The sequence below is a fragment of the Cydia strobilella genome, chromosome 17 (genome assembly GCF_947568885.1).
Source record: "Cydia strobilella chromosome 17, ilCydStro3.1, whole genome shotgun sequence".
Classification (NCBI taxonomy): Eukaryota; Metazoa; Arthropoda; class Insecta; order Lepidoptera; family Tortricidae; genus Cydia; species Cydia strobilella.
This window is the reverse complement of record NC_086057.1, coordinates 2,717,615-2,732,927: the sequence shown is the minus strand read 5'-3', so window position 1 is coordinate 2,732,927 and position 15,313 is coordinate 2,717,615. Positions and strand designations below refer to the sequence as shown.

The window sequence follows — 15,313 nt, the reverse complement described above, 5'->3', positions numbered from 1 at the left end:
GAAGCTTGTATGTATAGAACTGGAGTAATAATTTGAGGCAGTTATTTACCCGTGCCGTATGATATAATTCTGTCTGTATTAGTGATTATTACACACTTTTATTTACCTTCACTGCGTAGGTATATTCGATTTCCTTGAAACGGGGAAGGCAGCTTGTGGGGGCAGTGGCATAATGAGGTTGGCAACTGTCAAAGGTTTGCAGAAATGGCGCCATCATAGCTTGCCCCTTTTTCTATGAGATTTGGCTTAAAGGGCTGGCATCAAGGGCATTAAAAAAACAAAAATTTGACACATTTCTAGGGATTGACAGGGCAAGCTATGATTGCGCCATCTGCTAAACACTTCGACCGGCCAACCTCATTGCCCAATACCAATTTTTCATCGATTTTTATATACATAAAAAAAATTAAGAGCCCATCAACATGCTCACTAGCGCCACTGCTAAATAATTGTGATTATTTAAATTGAACGATAGATATTTAAAAAAGGGGGCCGCTACTATTTTGTATTTAGGTACCTTTTGAATACATTATAATAGTTTTTACGTTGCTGGATTCGTCGATCTATGAACTCAAAACAAAAACGGCCGTTTTAACTTTGGACGCATAGATTGACGAATAGCATAGAGTAACTTATACTAGAGCGGTACTGTCATAGTAAATTTTGTAACCCCAGTAAATTCACTGCCATCTGTCGACAAACTTTAAAACTAAAAATTAAGATTTATAAAAATACGATAAAATGTATTTAAATATGATGAATATGATAAATGAATTTTTTGTTTGCATTAATTATTTTTATATGATTGTGACCCATGTTCTTTCACTGATATGCGTTAAAATTGTTAAATAACAAACGAAACAGTCAACGCCATCTATACGACAGTGGGCCAAAACTAGTGACGCCCTCTGAACGAGAATCAAATTTTCTTGATTTTCGAGGCACGTTTTTTCCTTAGACTGTAAACATCTATTACGGAGTTATATCTATCTTTGCGAATAGCAACGTAAAAACTATTATATTGTATTATTTGTATTCAAACGGTACCAAAATACAGTACGTAGCGGCCCCCTTTTTTGAATATCTATCGTTAATTTTAAATAATCACAATTATTTCCCAGTGGCGCTAGTGAGCACGTTGGTGGCCTCTTAATGGTTTGGGGTAACAATACATGATTGTATTATAGAAAGTAAAAACTTTGTAAATTAGTTTTAGATTTACTTTATTTTATCCAAGTTTCATCTGGAATTTCAGATCACATTTTCTGTTGATGGGTGATAAAGTTGATGCTTTCAAACTTATGAGACGTACTTACAATGTTACGAAAATTGTTCAAAGACTTACAATTCATGACAACACTAAAATTGAAATTCACAAGTTGGTTACTCCCAATTGAACTCATTTCATTGTCCCAATATATTACATAAAACAAGGACTATGGGCAAAAGAATACTAAAACTAGTAAAGTAGTGCAAAAATTGTAGCTATAGATATGCAAGTTGTGGAAAGTTCTCAAAAAGTTCTCGAAAATTTCACAGAAAACTTTTTTTTTTTGAAATATAAAATTTCGTTTCGATTCCCATACAAACGTATGTGAATATTTTGGTAACTTTCCGAAGGCACATTAGTATGAATTTTCTCAAATGATTTTGACGCCTCAAACCTTAATCTGTTAAACAAAAGCCTTTGTTTCTTTTGTTCAGCGGTTACCGATGCTACCGCTACTGACTGAACGGGAAAAAACTCGTTTAAAAAGAAATTTTACCGTCCTATTTATACGGTTCAAATTTATGTAGCAGCTCTGTATTCTGAGGCCACACAGGCAACCGATCGTCCTTCATTACCCAAACTCATCTCAGAATGAGCTGTTACATTTTGAACCATAATGCTATCATGATAGTTGCTTTTTAACGACATGGTTGCTTTGGCTAGCGCTCGGCACGCGACTAAGGCGCCTGTCCATAAAAGAAACAAAGACTTTTGTTTAACGGAAGTCTAAAAATCATTTGAGAAAATTCATACTATAACTGTAGCCGCAAATTGTCAGTAGATGGTGTTTTAGTGTTGTACGGCCCCGTATCATGAACGTTTGGCTATCTACAACAAAAAGTATTATAGCGCCATCTGACCTACTTCAGTCATCAATTTTGCGGCACAACATTTTACACTACTTTGCGCGTCTTAACATTCTTTTATCTAATATGGCTAAACTATGAAAACGCAAAAAATGTCACTTGAGAAAAAACTCCAGTAGGTACAATTATGGGCTGGGACTAAGTTTTACTATTTTGATTTACAATAGGATTTCGCTAATCCGGACAGGCAAAAAACTGGCATGGCGGATTATAGAGGTTTCCAAATTATCTTCAATCTTTTCGTGTCATAAAAATCACTTAAGTAGCACTTCATTTTGAAGACACTTAGGAAAGAAATGTTGTTACTATCAAAGTAATATTCTTCAGCCCGAGACCATCCGGATAACAGCAATCACCGGATTAGCGAGACTCTACTGTTTATATTGTAGAATTTGCTACAATTATTTAAAAAAAAGTTTCCAATAAATGTAAATATGTATCTATTTGGAATATGAACATTTCATGTACGAAACAAAATAAAATTAACAAAATTAAGGGGAAATACTTTATTGATCCTAGTGTAAAATGTAATTCGAAAATTGCGATAATACAATATATCATTTGAATAAAATTCTTGGTCTCATACCCTTACACTTAAAATAAGTCCAACACTGATACGGGAATAGAAAATCTGTACAACAATATTTAACTTTACACATTATGACTACTCGGATGTGCTAGAATTTACATTACAATTGTCTTTATGCTTTTGTGTTTACATTCAGCCTAAATGCTTATTGCCTGTTCACACCGGCTGTGTGCGTAGCCGTGAAAAATGTTGGAGCCGTGCACGCACATGTCACGCAATCGATGTGGCGTCTCTTATACGTATTCGTATACTACAATATATATAGATCCGCAACCGGTGTGCCCTGGCCTTTAGTTCAATATTACATAGGTACAGTAAGCCTAATAAAAGTTGAGCATATTTGTAACCTTTTGCATTAAGAAACCTGCTTCAAAGAACGTTATTAAGTGTCTTTGAATTCGAAGTACCTTACTCTGTTAATTATATTTTCGTTGGCCGCCTGTACCCACATTCATTAGCACTTATTGAGGTTTTTAAACTTTTAACTACAAGTTTTTCAAGTCAAAGTTCTTTGCATATCGTCATTTCTGCGTTTGGGATAGGTATTATCAGCTCTATCAGGATTTTAAAGCATTTCGAGTTCTCTCCACTGAGGAACTCCACAACCAGATCGTCGGCTCACCTTTAGGGGGGGGGGGGGGGGGGTCTAAAATGTCCCCTTAAGTAAAAGACGAGGCAAAGTTAAAGCCTATGCTTTTTTTAATTTATTATACCTAACTTCATTTTTATATTTATTCGCAATAATTTAAAAAATCTCAATATTGAACTAGCGGCGAACTGTGAACACAAAAGCAGTGAAATAGCGCCACTAAGCATTAATCGGTACGTGCAACCGAAAATGAACCTTGCTGCATAAACGCAAGGTTTACAATTGAATGGTTTTCGAATGCACATATTTATATATGCTAGACGGCACAATGAAACAAAGTTGTTCACGTTAAAAGCAGGAGGCCTACCGCGAACACCGAAGTTCCCAAAATGCGGGCATCTTTCTCTTTTACTCCAATTAAGGCGTAATTAGAGTGACAGATAAAGATGTATTTGCGAACTTCGGTGTTCGCGGTAGGCCCCTCAGTGATTAGTCGTCGCTAAAGCGTGCTCCACTTTATATTGCCTCTTCAACTCATGGCTCAGGTACTCATGCGTTGTTTCAAATTTAAACTTATTTCTCAAACATGCTTCGGAATTTTGTCATTACGTTCGTAATATATGTAGCTGGAAAATACGGTGTTGCGTAGTAGGTCGGCATAGTGATGAGTAACATCACAAATAAATATACCATAGAAGACGCAAATGCATCTACTCCGCGTCCGAACCCCGACCAAGCGTCGAGGTTGACCGTCGCTCTTTACAGTCCACGCCGCCGGTTGTTGCAGCCGGACGTCCGTGAAAACTTAAAAAATGCTTTGTTGGATAATAATTAACTGCAACAGCCCAAAAATTGCGAGCAACACTCCAAAGGCAAGAACATTTCCTATCACAAATAAATAATTTTAAAATTATATTATGCGTAAATTTTGTATGAAAAAGTCGGCACGCTTGGTTTCAATACAAATCGCGGTATTTGCGTCATCTAGCGTATATTAAATCTGTGAGTAACACAGTAGGGCGTTTTCTAAAATAAATGAAAACCTGATTCTCACAGATCCTGGTGTTTTTGGGTTCTTTCAACTCAGAATCACTAGCATATTCAATCCTGAATCCTGATGTGATGATAAAAAAAATGTCCCAAATATTAGTATAAAAATTGTACTTTTCACTAAGTACGTCACATGCAAGTAAAAAATTTTTTCACACTAAAACGTGACGTAATGGAATGGACATTTTGGGACATCTATTTTTACTTGCATTAATTCTAACTTAAGATAACATCAATGTACCATATTCTGACAAATATAATACATTTCATTTCATGCTGTCAGTTCTGAGTAGAATGAGCCCAAGAATGTCAAGATTTGAAAGAATCAGGTTTTCAATTCAATTCAATTTATTCTTTATTCAAATAGACCTAGCAACAAGCACTTTTAAATTGTCAAGTTTTAAATATTACCTTAATCTAAATATCAGAGCAATTTATTGATACAGTTATTATTATTCTTAAAAACATTGAATTATTATAGATATGTCAAAACTTAATAATAAAAACTCACAAAAGGATCGTCAAACACCAAAATTTATTTTAGAAAACGCCCAGTACTGTTCACGATGGCTCTGAACTTGTGGTAGTAATAAGTGAGTTTTGGTCATCTGAAGGCCTACCGCGAACACCGAAGTTCGAAAATTGCGGGCGTCTTTCCCTTTTACTCCAATTGGCATTAGTGACAGAAAAAAATGCCCGTTGCGAACTGTTCGCGGTAGGCCTTCAGATCTGCTCAATCATTTATTGTGATATTTGTTGAACTAATGTTTGCGATAATATTATTACTACTCGTAAAGTACCTTTTTAGGCGAAGTTGACACCTGGTTCCATTTATTAAAAAAAGCCGGACAAGTGCGAGTCGGACTCGCCCACCGAGGCTTCCGTACTTTTTAGTACTTAGTAGCGGCAACAACGTTTGTGTTTGACACGGCGTCGAAAAGGTTAATACACGGGGGCTAAAAAATGAGTGCATTCCCATTGACAGGGAGTATACAGAGCAACTTTTACTATGGGACAAACCACGCAATCGCGAAAAAAAAAAATACCCTCCCATAGAACATGGACCAGCCAAAATGTATGAAACGGCCAAATTTTTTTTCGCGATTTCTGGGTTGGTCCCATAGTAAGTTGCTCAGTATAATCCCAAAACCTCCCTGGCAACGGAAATGCACTCATTTTTAAGCCACCGTGTATTTAACCTTTTCGACGCCGTGTCAAACACAATACCTGTCACTCGGAAGCCACGTCACCGAAGTGTCAAAACTGAAATTAAACTTTATGCACATGCACGTAGGTCTATGTTGCTCTGTGGTCTGTGACGGATTAATCCGTCTTTGGCGTTGGACCTGCGGTGCCGATATACCGGTCATTGGCGTCATTCTTGTTCGTTACGACAATCGCATTGTCATTTTAGTATCTCGGATATAGAAACAGCTTTATCATAATGCTGGTTATAATGACGGCGGAACCAGCATTTTAAAAGGGTACCCACAAGATGAAGAAATACGGTTTCGGCAAATGTTTGAAAACTAAAATCCGCCTAACAACAGCATTAAGAACCAACAACCATGAGTATATTAAGTGTGGATTTAATGTACAATTACTTAAAAGGCAAAACTAATAAAAAACTAAAGGTAACAATTCTTAGAACTGTACCCGGATGATAACATAAGGTAACGAACGTAATTATGTATTACACATAATATTTATTCTCGTGAGGCCCAATGTGCATTACAATGTACACCCTGTTTCAATCTAATATGAACCTTTCAGAAACGTAATAAAGTTGCATTTCTTTTGTTTTCTAAAACAAACGAAAGTCACCCCAATATATTATACAACAAGGCTCAAATTTAAAATAGGGAAACTTTGTATGGTGGGCCTCACGAGGTTTGTATCGTAGAGTTGCACTTTGGTGTTTAAGTTACCATTTTACGCCAGATATGTCAATCGCTGTCGGAGATAGCCTTCTTCCGTCGTTTTGCCTGTTTTGGCTTCACTATCTCTTCTTCCTGTAACATAAAAAACTGACAATGTAAAGCCTGACCAGTAATATATTGACATAGACATAGTATAGTAGTTATAGACATGAAACCGAGCGACCAGGGGTAAGAGAAAGACATAATGTATTGACATGTTAATGTATGGCAGCATAATCCTTTTTGCTCTTTCACTTATAAATTTCGGTATTTCGCCATCGCCTCCTACCTATGCTGCCATAACCCGACCATGAAAAAAAACCCGGTCGGTGATAAGGACAAAGCTTGGCACTATTTTCTCTTTCCTCTTATAGGAATCGCAATAAGACTATCTTTCTCTATCAAAGAGTGTCAGGCCCTTGTATATTGATCATTGTCAAGAGGGCGCTATTATTCTTATGTAGGGTGACAGTTCAGTATAGTATGAAAAAAATAGTTTCAGTGAAATTCCGCAACATGGCGCGTGATCATATATTCCTGGTCAGGCTTTATATTTAGGTCTGATTGATAGACTTTTTGCTACAATCAGCAGTAGAAGTAGCTAAGCGAGGCGAGCTATTTAAAATATCTAAACAAAACCTGTTAGGAAAATAAGATAATTTTGAACACCTGGCCTGCTTATTCACTTGTGCTTCTTCTAAAAAAACGGCCAAGTGCGAGTCGGACTCGCGCACCGAGGGTTCCGTACTTTTTAGTATGTGTTATAGCGGCAACAGAATTACATCATCTGTGAAAATTTCAACTGTCTAACTATCACGGTTCATGAGATACAGCCTGGTGACAGACAGACAGACGGACAGCGGAGTCTTAGTTAAAGGGTCCCGTTTTTACCCTTTGGGTACGGAACCCTAAAACACGAGTATCAGTAATATGATTAGTTTTCTACGTATATGAAGGTCTGGTATGTACATTAATATGTCCTTAGAGGAAACTACCTATAGTTAAATATAAAACCTTTACATATATTTGTTGTTACGGCGTTTTCCTCAAAATCCTTTGGGTACTGCAGGAGGAAAGGATATTAAAGAGACGTAGTTGGATGTAAAGTTCCTTAGGGGTCGAAAAATGCCACCAAAAAAACATGAATATTAAATTTAGTATCGAATTTGGGGCTTTTACCTGTCCTAATATTGAGTTAGTGAGTTTCAAACATCAAATGGTTGCTCTTTCTAATTCTTTAAATCAATATCATCATTCGCTTGCCCTTATCCCATTCATTTGGGGTCGGCGCAGCATGTCTTTTTCTTCCATACCTCTCTCTCGCCCGTCATCTCATCACTCACTCGCATTCGTTTCATATCATCTCTCACACAGTCCATCCACCTTTTCCTCGGTTTTCCTCTCCCGATACTTCCCTCCACATTCATTCGTAATACCTTTCTCGTCACATGCCTTTCATCCCTCCGCATTACATGTCCGTACCACGCTAGGCGATTCGCTCTTACTTTTTCTACTATAGGTGCAACTTTCAGGCTTCCTCTTATATACTCATTCCTTATCCTATCCATTCTTGTCACACCACACATCCATCTTAACATTCTCATTTCCGCTACATGCAATCTCTTTTCTTTAAATCAATAGTCCCACAATAAAAACTAGTCTAAACTAACCTCATCATCATGACTCCTTCCGCTAGGCAATCTAATCCTAAGAATTGACATAGTCGCTAGTTTTTGCAAAAGTGACTGCCGTCTAACAATGTTATTCTTCCCCGAAAAGAGATTGGTAAATATAGTTGGTAACCAAAAAAACTATACTCATCCTTTTTTTGGGTGCTAGTACTAGTGTAAGACAAAGATAGTATGATTATCTCTGTCTATGTTTGAAATGAGACAGTCCTTTGACAAACTATATGAAATGATATTTCGATCGTACTTAAGTTTCAAGAAAATACAAGCCAAGGTCGCGGGTTTACGACCTTCGTTTTAAAAGTTTTGCCACCAATGCTAAATACTTTTTTAAATGCCCATGCTGATTTTATTTCGTTTTTTTAGAAAAAAAAAGTAGTTACCTCGCTATCGTCGTTGGAAGAATGCAAGCTTGTGCTTAGTGATAGTGGCAGTGAATTGGAGACTAGCTTCCTAGCGCGTCTGGAGATTGGCAACTCGTCTTCCCATGCCAGTAGAAACAAATCACTGTATTGTCTCTGGAATTATAAAAGAAAAAAAAATTAGCATTGTAATATCATGTCACATAACAGACTTAGGGGTCATCCATTAATTACGTCACACGAATTTCTAGGTTTTTTGACCCCTCCCCCCCTGGTTTGACGTCACATTGTTTCAACGAAATCGGCAAATCGAATTAAGTAGGTAGGTATTAGTAATTTTATAACCCAAAAGTGATTAGAAAAGAAAATTAACCTTTTCGACGCCGTGCCAAACACAAAAGAAGCCACTCGGACCGAAGTGAACTGAAATTGAACTTTATGCACATGCGCGTAGGTCTATGTTGCTCTGTGGTCTGTGACGGATTAATCCGTTTTTGGCGTTGGACTTGCGGTGCGGATATATCCGTCATTGGCGTCCAAAAGGTTAAACGAATAAGAATGATTATCGTTCCAAAAACTTGTTATTTAACTGTACAGCGAATAAAATAATTTAAGTAAGTTAAAGTGCTGTGACATCCCCCTCCCCCTTGTCGTAACATGTCACATTTTCTTGACCCCGTCCCTGCCCCTAAACGTGTGATGTAATTATGTATTGAATGGATGACCCCTTAGGGTCGGTTGCACCAAAATGTCATCGTTAAAGAGTTCGCAAAATTTTATTGTATGGAAAGTTTCATAGAACCGCCGCGGCGCGCCGGTTGACGTTGATCAGTCTGTCAAGTGCGGATGGTGCAACTGGCACTTAGTCAAATGACAAATGCAACGTACTAGAATAATTAATTTGTAACAAGCAGAAACGTCTGCGAACGATGCTATTAAGCTTAGAATAAATTTAAAAGTGGAAAAACTGCCTAAGCCTAACTGCCTAAACTACCTAAGGAGGTGAGACTTCCAAACCACCAGAGGCCGTGAGTTCAAGTCTCACCCGAGGCAGTAATATTTCAATGTTTAAATTTGAACTAGAATAATTATAGAAAATCGACCCCATGGTAATGGTGCTGCGAGCGACTCAACTGTTGCGCGCATGCAGTATGTCGCGCAACATTCTTGACATAAAGAGTGCGATGGGGTAAGATTGAAGGGTTTAGTCAATAGCAGGGACCGGACAACCCTTTCCGCGATAAAACCCTTTCAATGGGCTACACTTAAACACGGCTAACACATTGAAAGACTTTCCCTTTTGAACTGCAAGCCCATTCATACCCTTACCTTTGACTAACCCTTACCGAAAAGCTAACCAAAAATAAGGCTAGCTCTTAATAAGGGTTACCCTTATCTTTAAGCGCTTTTTATAAAGGTTTCCCTTTGCGTGAAAGAGACAGGGTTAGTATATATCTACGGTAGTGTATGAAAAGGAAAGAAAATACGTGCCTAGTCAAAGAACGCCGCCGTCGCCGCCGACGATCGCTCGGATTCGAAGTAATGTGTGCTTTATGAACAAGGTAGACGACTTAAATTAGCACGCTTATATGCTAAAAGGGAAGCCCTTTATAAGGCTAACCCTTATAAGCAATATGCAAGGTGTTGGTGAGCGGATGATAAGGGTTTTGTAAGGGTATTTGGGCTACCGATTACTCAAATGTGGTAGCTTTATATAAGGGTTTTTAAAACCAAAACAAAGGGTTTCGTCTGGCAAAGGGTATGGTGAGTTAAGCCTTATGCAATACCCTTATAAAACCCCGATAAGGGATAGCGGGCCGGTCCCTGGTCAATAGTCAAAATATTCTTTATTCAAATAGGCCAGCAACAAGCACTTTTTTATGGGGTAAGACAAAAAAAAAACCGTATGCCCAAGCATTACGGACGACTTTTCATCTTACCCCTCATAAAAAACCCTTTAATCTTACCCCAAAGCACTCTACATAGAATTTTATTATAGCCAATTAAAACTTTTTATTGATCAATCACAACTTCTTCTAAATAACGGTATGCACCATTGCTTTGGATAATATTTCGTAACATAATATTTAAAGTTACGTGCGGGGTATACATATTTATGGGGGGATAACTTTAAGAGATAACTTATCACTCAAAGTTATCCCCCCATAAATATACCCCGCACGCAACGTGATAAGTGTCAGGGCGTCCGCAACGTCGCGGACGAAAAATAGTATGAGCGACGCTAACGCGGGCTCGTGCGGCGGGTTCTGCCGACAATGGACGTGCGCCCGCATTGTGCACGTGCGCGACGTTGCGGACGCAGGGGCGTGCACCCGTGCGCGTGCGCCCGCATCGTGCACGTGCGCGACGTTGACGACGCCCTCAGTCATTTTATGGACCGGTTTTTTAGGAAGGAGCTTCGTCTATATATATTCTGTCGCTTGTCAAATGGGATAAGTGGAGACAGGAATAACATTAACAAATAGATATTGATTGATTTTAAAGTTAATAAAAAAAAGTGTCGGCCGAAATAGATGGCGCTTTGCTGCACCATATATTTAGTGGTCAAATGCGGCATAATTTATGAGCTGTACTACGTCATCCCCCATTTGAGTTTAGCAAAAGAGAAGTAGCTATAATTGTGACGTTATCAACTAAAAGGTACCACATTGTCGGTTGTCGATAAGGTCGATTTTAAACTGAAGCTATAAGGAAATAGCGCCTTATTGACGACCAACAATAAGTACTCCTTTTGGTTGAAAACGGCACAATTGGCGGTTGTTAAAAATTCCGTTACTAACCATAATTATAGTCACATAGGAATAGGCACTTTGCTTGAAAACATCACGAATTTTAACACATTGAGTGCCGGTAACCCGCTCGATGGGTTCTCTGTTCGTAGTCGCTTTCCTCTACAAAGCGGGAAAACGTAGGGATCGGTTACTAGCGTAGCGCTCCGAAAACGTTGGCTGTGAATGCGTTAATATACTTACATGATCTTTATGAGATGGTTTTAATTGACAAAAGTTGAATTTATCAATTTGTATACCATTAAACACATGACGCCGTACAGCGCCATCTAGTTCGGTTGTTAAACTCAGGACCACTATTTTCTGATACTTCTTATACAATAAATTTATTTTAGATATATAAACTTACCCTTATACTATCACTACTATTCGACTGAGCTAACTGTAGCGATTTCTGCATACATTCCATATTAAAAATTGACATATCATCTTGTTCCACGCAGTTCACTCTCATCTGCTCTAGATGTCCAAGGACCTGAAATTCAGAAAATTACACAATAAAAACCGGCCAAGAGTGAGTCGGACCCGCGCACGAAGGGTTCCGTACCATTACGAAAAAGACTGCAAAAAATTTCGTTTGCTGTATGGGAGCCCCACTTAAATATTTATTTTATTCTGTTTTTAGTATTTGTTGTTATAGCGGTTAAGCGGTAACAGAAATACATCATCTGTGAAAATTTTAACTGTCGGCAGCGGACAGCAGCAGCGTAAAAATTTGATTCGTAAAAATCTATCACCTATAGCTTTTTAGGGTTCCGTAACCAAAGGGTAAAAACGGGACCCTATTAGTAAGACTCCGCTGCCGTCTGTCTGTCACCAAGCTGTATCTGACCAGTTGAGATAGGTTGCCAGCGCTCAACGACGGAGAGGAGTGTTAGGGTCGGCCACGCGCATGTAACTCCTCTGGAGATGCAGGCGTACATAGGCTATGGAGACTGCTTAACATCAGGCGGGCCGTATGCTTGTTTGCCACCGACGTAGTATTAAAAAAAGTAACTTACCAGTTCAGCAGAAGGAGGGGCATTCGGTGGAATGCTGTGTTTCCCGGGCCGTTTTCTCTTGTTGGGGCTTGTTCCTGGATACCGCGTGCTTAACAACACCGCTACCAAATCCCCAACCTTGTCCTCATAATCTTGACACCAATACAACAGTGTTGACACAACAAACGTGTCTTCCTGTTGCACCACCCTACAGAACAGTTGTCTCAGCACATCTGCGCTTGGCTTTCCTTGCTTCAACATTAGTAAAACAGATGTCAATGCTTCCGCATGATCCTTATAAGACAACTTCGGGATAATTGGCAAGACATCTTCAAGGGAAATGTCGTGAGCAGTCAAAAGTTGCCATAGACAATACTGTTCAAATGTCTCCCACCCCAAACTTGTCAATAACATCATCGTGATGTCATCAGACTTGAACATCATCAAATTGTTCTGCAACGTTAGACATACGAGGCGCTGTAACTGCCCAGCATCTAAAGTAGAAACTATCACATGCAATAACTTAATGTGGTTTTGAGCCTGATCTTTAAATTCTCTGTACACGTCCGGTATTAACCACACTAAAGCGTTAGCGTCGCATTCCTGACATTTCTCAAAATCGTCCGCCAAACTGTCGCCAATCTTAAGTTCCAAATAACTACAATAATCTCGGTAAATTTCTGACTTGAATTTCACGTTTCTCCTTTTCCCGAGGTCCTGTTCGGCGCGCCGGTCGCGCTCGAAGCATACCTTCAAGTAAAATAAAAGGCTGTATCCAGCTCCGTGAAATGCGTTCTGAGCTCGAATCTCTTTGAATGTCTCAAGTATTAGTTTGCGTTTAGTCTCGCCTCCGTCGCTGCTTTTGGAAAGGAAGTTGAACATGGCGAAAATAGGCGTGTTAACTTGTATTTCTAGTTCAGCTGGAGTAGGGTCTGCGCTGATTTTTAACGGTGGCGCCTCCTGACTTGCAGCTGTAAAAAGATCAGCTAGAGCCGTAGCTGTTGGCATTGATGTGCTGCAAGCGTTCAGCAGAGCGGTCGCGGCGGCGGCGGAGCGGTCGTCTAGAAGAGTTTCTGCTAAAGGCCGCAGGCTCAAAGGCAAAGCAGCTGCTAGTTCAGGTCTTTCGCGCGCACGTACTTCAGACAAGGGTAAGTCATCGTCATCTGTATCTTCAGCTATAATTGGCAAGGGGTCTTCTTCATCATCTGAGAATGCAGGCTCATCCGGACCTCTAGGCATCTCCTCGTTACTCTCCGCCAGCACCCCGGAAGCACCTTCCCCATTACCATTGCTGCAGAACTCTTTGAAAGTCTCTCTCACTGTTGTTCGCAATTCTCTATCCAACTTAGGAGAATCGAACAATGGTTGAAGATTAGGCAGCACTCTTTTTTCTATGATCTGCTGAAGGGAACTATATATTCCTTGCTTAACTTTCTCAGCAAAAGGCGGATAGAAGTTAGGGATTATTCGACATAAAAAGTCTAACAAAGTGGCAGTGACGGCTGGGTGTGATCTCATAGAGTGGTGCATTACTAATATTGCAGGTTCTATGTTCATGATGTTGTCCTTTTCTGGATCATAAAATAACCAATCATAGAATAGAGCTAATTTGGCATTGGAAGCGGCAACATTAGACGTGCAGGTTGTTAATAGCCATCCAATAACAGCCCATCTCGGAATGATGTCAGAACAAAGAAGTTCGTTTGTTGGATGTATCACACCTACAATGAATCGTATCATGTCACTCCGTAATGATTGTGATTCTGGTGTAGCAAGGTACTGTCTTTGAAACCACTCCTGATACCTCTTATGATGACCAAATCTTACTTGAGATGTAAGGAATACTAATTTCCGTTCCATGTCCGGTGTTAACCTGGACTGTAGATACCTTCTGGAGGTCCTTGTTTGTAGAATTTGCAAGACATGAGTAAAAGTGGGACACAGAGATTTTGGATTTGTTAGTATATCCTGCCATAGTTGATTAAATTCTGGAATGCGAGCCACATTCTGCAGCAATCGGATCATATCTCGTCCCAATGTCAAAACATCAGCAAATCTTTCTCTTATTAGAGAAATTACAAAGTTCACTTCTTTCTGCCTTAAGACCATGAGTTGTGGAATATTGTGGTCTTCTATTAACCGTAAATATGTGTACACCACCATACAAATAAGTACAGGAAATTTGTCCAGCCATGCTCTGTTCTCAATGTAAATATCCAATAGAGATTCTACTAACAATATGTTCTTTGGGGTAATATCACCCCCAGAAGCATATCGCATTAAGTTCCAGCACACGCTGTCTATTCCAGTTACGGAATTCCGTATCATTTCTTTCACCAGCCATAGTAATTGATTTCGAGTAGTATCTTGAAACTTTAAATACCTTTCCAGAATCAAATTGGATAGATTGTTGAGCACACACGTGAGTCCATCGCGGGTCACTAGCGTTAGATCTCGATAGCACTTCGTAGCGTTGTGGGGCTCTGTCAATATGGACATCAGCATCCCAAGGGACACCTCCTCATGATTTTTGCAAACCGCATTATTAAGTGCATCATGTGTTTCCTTTTCACTGCAGTCGGCTACGAGGGATTGGAAGAAGTTGTAGGCTCTCTCGTATCTCTGAAAACATACGCATTTCGTGATGAATAACTAAGAATATAAGGAAAACATTAACTCACGCAACCAAATTAAGTTTTCGCGCCTCGAAAACCACTAGCGCCACTATCGTCGATAAGGGAAATTAATGCTGTACATGGCCGACTAAATGATTCTTTGTTGGAAAACTGCAAAATCCTAGACAGTACCTCTTCAATTTCATCCTTGTTTTCTATAGCGGTGCACATAAAAAGTTTAGGTGAACTAGATTTAGCCTGCTCCATAATTTGTATTTTTTTTATAACTACTTATTTAGTTAAAAATCTAGCACAGGATGTCTCCTGCATGGCTGTCGTAGGCGAAAAATATTTATGAAGTACAAGCAATACAATCACAGCCATGAATGTGTGCGTGCATATGTCACAAAACCTGAACATGTCAAAAAGTACCGTCAGGGTGCGCCATCGCTTCTTTCGACCGAAATAACGCTCCATTCTACGCATAAAATCAATGCCCACGATTTAACCTGGACATAAAATGCAAATTTCCGCGTCATTACGAATATCTTAAACGGCTTGGAATAGATACGGTG

General features: G+C 39.3%; 1 protein-coding gene across 1 annotated transcript; it reads right to left on the bottom strand.

The window, feature by feature from the left end:
• Positions 1-2,627: 2,627 nt before the first annotated feature.
• On the bottom strand, positions 2,628-15,172 carry LOC134748805 (integrator complex subunit 3 homolog). Its single transcript, XM_063683599.1, has 5 exons — positions 14,931-15,172; positions 12,145-14,745; positions 11,493-11,618; positions 8,355-8,489; positions 2,628-6,376 (listed from the first exon to the last, which is right to left on the bottom strand). Exons 1-5 carry the CDS (start codon positions 15,003-15,005, stop codon positions 6,311-6,313), a joined length of 3,003 nt encoding a protein of 1,000 aa, XP_063539669.1. The 5' UTR covers positions 15,006-15,172; the 3' UTR covers positions 2,628-6,310.
• Between the last annotated feature and the right edge of the window lie 141 nt (positions 15,173-15,313).

Bases quoted from the DNA above. Each gene is read 5' to 3' on its own strand.
- LOC134748805 (XM_063683599.1), bottom strand. From the start codon at position 15,005: ATGGAGCAGGCTAAATCTAGTTCACCTAAACTTTTTATGTGCACCGCT. The intron at 14,746-14,930 runs GTACTGTCTAGG...GTATGTTTTCAG, and splicing joins ACAAGGATGAAATTGAAGAG to AGATACGAGAGAGCCTACAA. The intron at 6,377-8,354 runs GTAACTACTTTT...TTTATGTTACAG, and splicing joins CTTCCAACGACGATAGCGAG to GAAGAAGAGATAGTGAAGCC.